Source organism: Quercus suber, unplaced genomic scaffold (genome assembly GCF_002906115.3).
Source record: "Quercus suber isolate HL8 unplaced genomic scaffold, Cork oak 2.0 scaffold_612, whole genome shotgun sequence".
Lineage (NCBI taxonomy): Eukaryota > Viridiplantae > Streptophyta > Magnoliopsida > Fagales > Fagaceae > Quercus > Quercus suber.
Genome location: NW_027070055.1, coordinates 189,026 through 198,931, shown reverse-complemented (window position 1 = coordinate 198,931; position 9,906 = coordinate 189,026). Strand labels below are relative to the sequence as shown.

The window sequence follows — 9,906 nt, the reverse complement described above, 5'->3', positions numbered from 1 at the left end:
AACTGCAAGGAACCAAAATAGTCAAAATTAAAGCAAAAATTATGTCATAAAGATGAAAGTATGATACTTTATGAAAATAGAATATTATGATAAAGAACATCATAAAATCTTGATTCTTGAGTGAACTTCAATTTCAACTTTTGAGTAGTCAGACAAAATGTTGAAAGGCATTAACTTAGGTAACAGAGTTTATTTATTTATTTTTTTAATTGATCTAAACATTGCATTATATGATTTTCTTTTTACAATTTGTTTTTATTCTTTTCCTCTTTGAATCTGATTTCTGAGCTCAAGGTCAAAGGAGAATGTTGGATTTTATTTTTTAACCGGTCACAACAATTTATAACAGTGAACTTTTCTACTATTTACATTTAAATTTTAGCAAGGAGAATCCTACTCCTTATTGGTATAGATGAAAACTGAAGAAGAAGCATGTTCGTGACTGAAAAACTCAGGAAAAAAAGTGTTTAACATCCCTACTGAGTTCTGACTTCCACACTTTTCTGAACAATAAAAATCATTTGATAATATATAAGACAAGCTAACAAGTGCATGATAACCCACTTACCTTCTTCTCAAAATTGGAAAAAAAGAAAAGAAAGTGCTTGATAACCATAAACTTCCAAAAAAAAAATTAACCAGTGTGAAAGCATTAGGTGACACATCCACCTTGAACCATGGCAACATTCATCATACAGAGTAATGATATGAGGCACACCAAAGGATATAAGTTTAAATAATAAAATTATTATGTCTATAAGTGTACTCGCATACTCTTCACTTGCAATGGCTTGTTTTGTCAAAGCTTCCTAGTCGTTAATGCATTGTCCAAATGACTTAAAATTTGTCATGACTTGATTATCAGTTCACCTAACCCATGATACACCGATCGAAGCAAACCACACCCACATGGGAGCAAACCCATCGAACCCATTGGAGCAAACAGCACTGACAAAGAGGAAAGGGAGAGGGAGAAATCTGAAAGAGAGAGAGACAAGGAGGATGAAGTTGAGAGAGTGGGAGACTCAAAGCATATGAGAGAGAAGGAATAAAATAATATTTTTATTTTTACAATTGAGCTATAGTGTAGAATTGTACTGTAGCACAATTGCAAATTTTTTTGCAATAATGTACATATACAATTCTGAATGCTAAGTAATTTTGGGCCTGAAATGCCATATTTTCCTTACATTTGGCATTTCATAGGCCTAATGCAAATGCTCTAATCCTGAATATGGGAACCTTGGATCCCTAATTGTAGTAAACAATATGACTATCAGTATATCACAAAGCCATTATAAATCATCATTAACTCAAAAAGCTATAGAGTAAGACAACACAATAACACTTGGTATTTTAAGAAAACTAGCAACATCAGATGAACAGAAACTAGCGGTTACAAATTCAAAAAAAAATTATTATCCATCCCTGTAACATTACTTGCTGGAAGAATATAAACTACATATCTTTCATTACATTTTTCAGTGGTAAAAGAATTTTTATTTTTTTTTAGAAAAAAGTATACAATGAAGTGACACCCAGTGAAAATAAAATAGCCAATTATTATAACTTCAAGATTCATTCATTTTGCATTCAAATCAAATGGAAAGTATTACACGATTAACATATGCAATTAACAGTACAAGTCTTCAAAAAAAAAAAATAGTACAAGTCCTTGTTAATACAGACTGTACTGAATGTAAAGCCATGGAATTGATCAAAAGAAGGATCAATTAACTTAGAATCTAAGGAACCAACAACAAAAAAATAAAAATAAAAAGAAGCAAAATTGTGAAGGTCACAAAAGAAGCAAAATATAAAACAATTTGTTTAAGGCAAGAATAATATAGTTTGAGCTACCTCCTATGACCGGTTCTCTTAGTAGCACATTGGGTTAATTTGATACTTATACCAAGTATCAGGTCCATGGATTCGAGAACTGGTGAGAGAGAGCTACCTCCTATGATAATATTGCAAATTAGGCAAGTTCAATTTGTTGTCCTCATAATGCATTCATCTTTTTGACAGTTTTTAATCTCATCCCTAATTCCTTCAACAGATGACTTTCAATTCCTTATAAGCCAAACATTATATATAATTGAAGCTGTAATTTTCTTTTTGAATAACATATATATTCAAAATCTGCCCCCAGTCACGTATATATGAAACTTCTTTTCAAGAATTTCTAGCAAAAGTGTATCAAAAAAAAAAAAAAATTCTAGCAAAAGAAAAAATTACTAACCTTTGGCTGTAGATTTTCATAAATGAAGTAACAAAGGATTTTCTCCAAATAATATGTTATCATCCAGCAGGAACAAAAAAGAAAACGCCCGGCTTAAGTATAACTACAACTTGACACCATTAAACCAATCAATCCACTGGCGTAAGACAAAAAAACCATTTCTTCTCTATAGTCAATGGCAGGGCCACAATCAGTCGTGTCACCTGTTGCAAATTTGTAATCTAGCACATGCTATCTCCATAATTCCTTTCCACAACCAAATGAACATAACCAAAAATCATCAGAATTTCTTAGTCTAGTTTTAAAATAGACTGATCAGAAATATAATTTAGTGTCTCAAGAAAGTTTCAAGAAAGCCAAAACAGCCGCAGAATAGGACGACCATTACTGAATCCAGAAGTCAAACATCTAACTAGCAAATCTAGCAATGAATAAGCAACTGCAGTACGGACAATTTAATACTGCAGTAAAATATTATAATAAAATAATTTTTAAATGTGTAAATAATATTGTGTGGTTTATTTTTAATGTAAAAGTTATTAAAGAATGAAATTTATGGGTCTATAAACAGTACATACTATGTACTGTTCACAAAAAAAAGCTGAAAAAAAGAAAAACAACTAAAACGCAAACATGGGTACTTCCCAAATGCACACGTAATCACATCATAGCCAAAAATGATCACAAAAAGGGATTATCGAATCATAAACAGATAATTCCAATGAACCATAGTCAAAATTATTGCAAAATTTATTTCATTAAATACGAAAGTAGGAAAATTAACATGAACAACTACTACTTATAAAAGCTCCTAAACAAAGTCATGTAAATTAATCGTAGATTGCAAGCTTCTGGTACATCTCTCCAGAGATAGCTTCGTGCATGACAGCAACAGGGTTGATAATCCCACCATTTTCCAAGAACAACTTGACCAAATTCTTAGAAAACCCACTCACCAGAGCCACCCCACTCTGATCGGATGGAACAGGAGTGGCCTTAGAGTTCCTAAGGTTCCAAAACACAATCTCAGGCACCTTATTGTACCCCTTCTCCCTAAACTTTCTCTGTATAACCTCATAGTCAGTTTCCCACCCTGACCTCCTCAGCCTAGCCTCTCTCTCTTGCTGTTGTCTAGCCTCATTCCGCCTCTGCCTCCTCGCATTCACATCGCTCTCCGACTCGTCACTATCCATATCCGAAGAATCATCATCCATACCATAATATCCACCATACCCAAAACCACCATAATAACCACCATACCCATAATGCCCGGATGCTTCATCAAACTCCATATCACTGAAAACAAACACCTTTTGTATAAGTTGGTCCTCAGTCAAGTCTGCTTGAACAGCCACATCCAGAATCTGATCAAACACAGCCTGAAAGTTGGTGCTCCCACCCCACTTCATGTTTCTAATAAACTGAGTCTTTTCACTCAGGCTATCTCCTTGAACCATTTGAATGGTAGGGTTGGTGTCAAAAGTTATCACTTGACCTTTCCATGGGTCCTCACTAAGCTCCGAGATCATCAACCCTAGAGCCACACAAACGTTCATAGGCTCACCATGCATACTCCCCGACACGTCACACACCGCAATGCAGTTACTCAGCTTGCCCTTCTTCAACAAGTCATCCACCATTCTCTTCCACTGAAGCTCCGCCACTTGTCCTCCATCGCCGTCATTCAACGAAGCGATAATCTCATGTGGGAGCAACGCACCCGCCGCGATTGTTGCCTCACCATGCTTCACGCTTTCGAGGTACTCCTGGAATCGCTTCTTGTCGTGTTTCAGAAAGAGTTCCTTGTAATTCTTCATTGCCACCGAAGGTACACGGTTGTAAGGCAAGGTTTCCCACATATTTGCACTCATATACACTTCGGGAAGTTCCAGAACCTTATGGAGTGGAACCAAAACTTGCTTTCTCAACCTATCTCGTACTCTATAAGCATAGTGAGCATCTTCTAGGGTTTGATATTCCGGGTCGGACTCTTTAGGGAAAACCCGTTTTGCAATGCTCTCGCATATCAACAAAGACTTGTCGTAGGCCGAGTCAATCGTAGGGCACCATTTCGCTGCAAGACTGATATCTCTATTCTTTCCTTCATTCAAAGCTTGCATATCAGCCTTCAACATCTCAGCAAAAACATCGGAAACTGCATCGTGCAAGAACCGATAAACCGGATCTCGGTTATACCTCTCGAAAGCTTTCTTGGCCATGGCCAAGACCCGTTCTTTCCTCATCGTCCTTGCGTGCTCTCTTTCGAGATTGACTTTAGCGATATTCTGCTTAACCCTCAACTCCTTGGGCAACTTTGAAGTCTTATTCATGTTCTTGTTCTTATTCTTCTCGGTTTTTTTCATATTTGCGAGGCGTTTTCTCGCGTAAAAATGCACTCTGCCTGTGACTCTCCCTCTCCCCCTGCCTTGCATTCTTCTGCCTATGCCATTGGCTCCTTTTCTCTGGTTCCATTCTCTCTTGGCGATTTCGCGTGCCGACTCGCCTTCGAGAATTAGGTAAAGAATTTCGAGGAGGTCTTTGAAGTAACCGAAGTCGGCGAAGGTTCTAGCGTTGAGGGCTAGGGTTTTAGGGTGGTGTTTATGGAGCCAAAGCGCCGCCGTATAGAACCGTTGTTTGTCGGATTTGCCAGTGCCACGTACGCCACGGAGGTTACAGATGAGTTTGAGTGTGGTGAGAGGGTGGTAGGCCCAGGCTTTTTGGACTCGCTCGACGGTTTCGTGGGATGGTGTGGAGGGGACAACGTGGAAAAAGAAATCTAAACATGGGTTTCCTGTTGCTTTGTAGGTTAACGAACAGTTTTCTGTGAAGCCGAGTGTGGGTTCTTGGGTTGAAAGATTTAGGGTTTCTACTGAGGACTCGATGATGGCGGTAGTGCTGTTGATCTGGGGTGGGCCGAGAAGAAGGGAATCTGAGGCCATTGGGATTTTACGTTAGGAAGGGTGAGTGAGACTGAGATTTTTTATTGAGATTTGAGAGAGAGAGACGTAGTTTGATTATGAATTTGTTACTGTGAATAGGGTTTACAAAGGGAATTTATATAAGAGAGAAGATTACTTTGCAAGTAATGGTACTTATATGCTGGGTTTGGTCGGCTTTAGTATGAACTCGCCATCTAATTGATCCATCAGATGAAACCGAATGCACCTCAATTTTTTGCTGTTGTGTGGGGTGGGCTTGAAAGTTGACCCATTTTGGATGTCGAACCAACTTGAGAAAAACCCAAACCCAAACCAATCAGATCACTCAACCAAAAATCAATAATATACTTCAAGAACCCAGGTACAAAAAAAAAAAAAAAAAAAGAGAAGGAGGTACAAAAATTTAAACTATGCAAAACTCACAACAGTCAGAACATTTGGGGAACTAACCTGGCCATGTTGGCTGTCTGCTAGCTCCTCATGATCCTCACTGATTTAACGATAGATTTGCTTTTGAACCCATTTTCTTCTGGGTACTTCGTGTTGCAGCACATAGTTGCTTTAAGTATTTAGAGAAAGGGTGGCAATCAAAGCAGTGTTGGTGTGCGCCTTTTGGAGTTTTTCGATCAGCTCAATGTTCTATTTTATGAGATCTTTATATATATATATATATATATGTATGTATATATACATACATATATGCATCTTACGGCTTACTCAAAATTTATATGTAAATAATTATTTTATTAATTTACTTAAAATAAATAATAAAAATAAATGAATAATTTTTTTTAAGTTACATAATAAAAAGTGTGTTTTACACCAGCCAATCTCGACTTACCACATCAACAAAATATCTTATTTCCAGTACACTCAAAACACAAAACTATAACCCAATTAAAACCCATCAGCCCTTTTCAAACACAACACAACAACACGTTCAGATTTTAGACCTGGAGCACGGTAAACCCAAATCTCATCTCCTCCTCCTCCTCACACCGGAACTCCACCCTGTCACAGATGTTGCCGCCCACGTCGTTTCTGGAGTTGGCGAAATCTGTTGGAGCTGTTGCAAGTGTGGTGTTGCGACTCAAGGTGTGTTTTTTTTATGATTTGTTATTTCCCCAAACTTTGAATTTCAAAATATTGATGGATTTGGATAATTTTTTGGATATCAGTCACTTGATTTGGTATGGGTTTTGTTGATTTGGTATGGAATTTTCCTTTTTCTTTTTTTTTTCTTTTTTTTTTTTTGTATTTTCATGGAGTTTGATTAGATTCTTGAGTGGCAAGTTAAAACCCAATTTTTTTTTCCCAGCTGGCCTAGGTTCTTATGAATTTTTTTTGGGCCCCAAATCATGATTCTAGCAACAACTCCATCGACGACTGTGGTGGGCTGGAGCTCCGGTGTGAGGAGGAGGAGGAGGATATTTTAATTTTATGCTGAGGTTTTTGAAGTTTGAACGTGTTGTTGTGTTGTGTTGCTTATAGGTTTTAATTGAGTTAAAGTTTTGTATTTTGAGTTTACTGAAAATAAGTTATTTTGCTGATGTGGTGGGTTAGGATTGGCTGGTGTAAAACACACATTTTACGCCAGCTTCTGACCCAATTACTCTCTCTCTCTCTCTCTCTCTCTCTCTCTCTCTCTCTATATATATATATATATATATATAATGATTTCAATAATACATTGAACTTTAAGGCTCAATTAAAGTTCAGAAACCTAAGTATAAAATTAAAATATTAAAAACTATTAAATAGTTAAAAACTAAAATTCAGACTTCAAAAACCCTTGAATTTAATAGTTAAAAACTATCCAAAACAATAATTAAGGCTCAAACTTTTGTACTCATTTATTATCTTCTACAATAATTCAGGTTTTAGTTACATAGTGAGTGTTTGGATTCTTATTATAATCCTTTTGTTTTATGGGGCGAGAGAGAAACGCTGCTTTTGAAAAAAAAAAAAAAAAAAAAAGAGAAAAAGGTCAACGTATAATATATAATAGCTAAGATATTAATCTTTAGAAGTGGTATTTCATACAAATTAGTATTTCAATTGTAAGTTTTGGTAGTAAGAAGTTAACACATAGTAGTTAATAATTAGAAAATTACTTAATTTTTTTTTTTTAACCAATCCCTTAAAAAAGTTTGAGTGGAGTTTAAATCACGTTAATAAATTTTCTCTCTATTCAATTTTTTAAAATCATGTTAATAAAAAGTTACTGATAAAACTATTATTAGTAAACATTTCCTAGGCTTATTTATTTAGCTTTGTTGCTAAATTTATATAAACTCTTTTACTTTATTTTATTTCTTTTATTCCTAAAGAATATAACACAACCAAAAACCTATAAACAACAATTTACATTCAATATAAAATATAATCAAACTTATTCATAATTTAAAATTAAGAAATTAACAAAAATTATAAATTAAGATATAAATTTATAAAAAGATCAAAGAATAAACTGGTTTGTTTTCTCTATCACTTTGAGAGATGCAAGTGTGAGTATGTAACTAAAACCTAAACCAATTATTGTAGAAGAGAATAAATAAGTACAAAAGTTTAATATTATGAATTGAGTTAAAACGTATGTGAGAAGTTCTTAATAATTTTTTTGAAGTTAAAGAAAAATAGCTTAAACAAAATGAAAAAATAATAATGAAGAAAGAATGCATACCTGTTGTGGGATTTAGGCATTCACATATTGTAATAAACTTCACTTCAAAAAGGATATATATATATATATATATATATATAGGTAGAGTTTCATTTGATATAGAATTAAAATCCAAATGGAATTAAGATTTCTAATCAATTTGTTTGTTGCTATCTCATAAATCCCATAAAAAGTGGAATAAAAAAAAGGTCATATGAATAGAAAGAAAAAAGGAAATTTTTTTTTTTTTTATGGAAAAAAGGAAACCTTTCTGATGATGCGAAGAAAATTAGTAGGCTGAATGATCCGAGCTTCAATGATCTAACAACTTTTTGGAAAACCTGAAAAGGAAAACACACAATCAATGGTGACCGGCGCATACCGGCAAAAACCCTTCGATACTTAAGTTAGTTTCTCTCTTAAATTCTGGAATTCCAACTTTTTGGGAATCGTGAAAATTTACCTTCATTTGATGTAAATGAGCTCTTATATAGTGTACACTTAAAGCGGTTACTTGTTTAGTAACTTCTCCTATTTTTGAAGAGGTCTAAAAATTCAGGGTTAACTTCCACAACCTCTATAACAGTTAGACTATTTGATCTTATCTTCCATAATCGTTATTGGAAGTTAAGTATTTAGTAAGAAGTTGTGGCAATGAACCTCGATTTTCACTCATGTCTCGAAATAGGAACGCATGATTCAATTCATTAACTCTTATAGAAAAACACACTTGGAATTTCCTAAGTGTCTGGGGTCGTCCAAATGTTTTCTTAATGACGACCCTCAAGCGCATGGACGACCAGTTCTATAAAGGAGGTCCATTCTTGACTTCTTAACATGGACGACTCTCACGGACGAGCTTGGAGTTCACTTAATTCTTAGTTCACCATCACTTTCTTTTATAACCAAAAAAAAAAAAATACAAACACAAACAAACATACAAACGTTTTTTTTTAGAAGAACAAACATTTATTATATATAGATACTTTTTTTTTTTTTTGGAGAAGAATGTGAAGGTGTTTACTTTAAACTTAAATACTTATTACCTTATTTACAATTGTTTTTTTTTTTTTTAAACTTTATCCAAAAACATTTTTCGTAAATCCGTATGAATAATAATTATCTTTAAAAAAAAAAGTCATGTGTGAAGAGAAAGATTTTGCTATTGAATACGTTGCTTTTTTTTTTTTTTTTTTACGGGTATTTTGTTGTTGTTGTTGTTGTTGTGGTTTTTTTTTTTACACAAAGTAATACAATTTAAATTTTAAAAAATGAATAGATGAAAATTGTTTTTTTTTTTCACATAGTAATATAATTTAAATAAAAAAGGTATTAGATTAAGAGTTTCAATTGTAATCAAATTAAAAAATTTTATCAAAACTTATAAATTATACTAAAAAAAGGATTAGATAAAGAGTTTGGATTGTAATCAAATTAAGATTTTTATCAATTTAGAAATTGTAGGAGAAGAAGATAAGTACAATATATATATATATATATTAAATTCTAGAAAAATTTCTGTAATTTAGTGCAACCATTTGACGCAACCATGACTTTTAAACCTAACTTTTATTATATAGTATACTAGCCGCTAACCTATGCAATGCACGAGAACTTAAATTGATTATGAAACTATGCAATTGCATAATTGCTCTTATTGACTTGAATTTGTGTTACAATTTGATGAAGAAGTCAAAGTTTGAAATCTTCGCGAATCGGAAGATTCATTACCTAGGAATTGTTGAAACAAAACAAAATATATATGGCTACACAATAGAGAAATATAAGAAAAATATTAGTTATTTTTAAAAGAATTACCCATGGTGTAGTTGTTGAAATCTACCAAACATGTTCAGATATTGCTAAAACTAATGCAAAAAGTCAGATGTTAAAACTTTTAAAATGCCAAAAAATAATTTTAAAAAATTAGAAGATTCTAAACCTAGAATTATTGAAACAATAGAAAAAAAAAATGTATGACTACAGTCATTACACACAAAAGAGAAATATAAAAGAAAGATGCTGTTAAAATATGCCAGGCAGTTTCATATAATGCAAAAAAT

General features: G+C 33.5%; 1 protein-coding gene across 1 annotated transcript; it reads right to left on the bottom strand.

The window, feature by feature from the left end:
• Positions 1–3,038: 3,038 nt before the first annotated feature.
• Positions 3,039–5,431, bottom strand: LOC111987439 (uncharacterized). Its single transcript, XM_065765169.1, has one exon. The coding sequence runs from the start codon at positions 5,179–5,181 to the stop codon at positions 3,073–3,075; it is 2,109 nt and encodes a 702-aa protein (XP_065621241.1). The 5' UTR covers positions 5,182–5,431; the 3' UTR covers positions 3,039–3,072.
• Between the last annotated feature and the right edge of the window lie 4,475 nt (positions 5,432–9,906).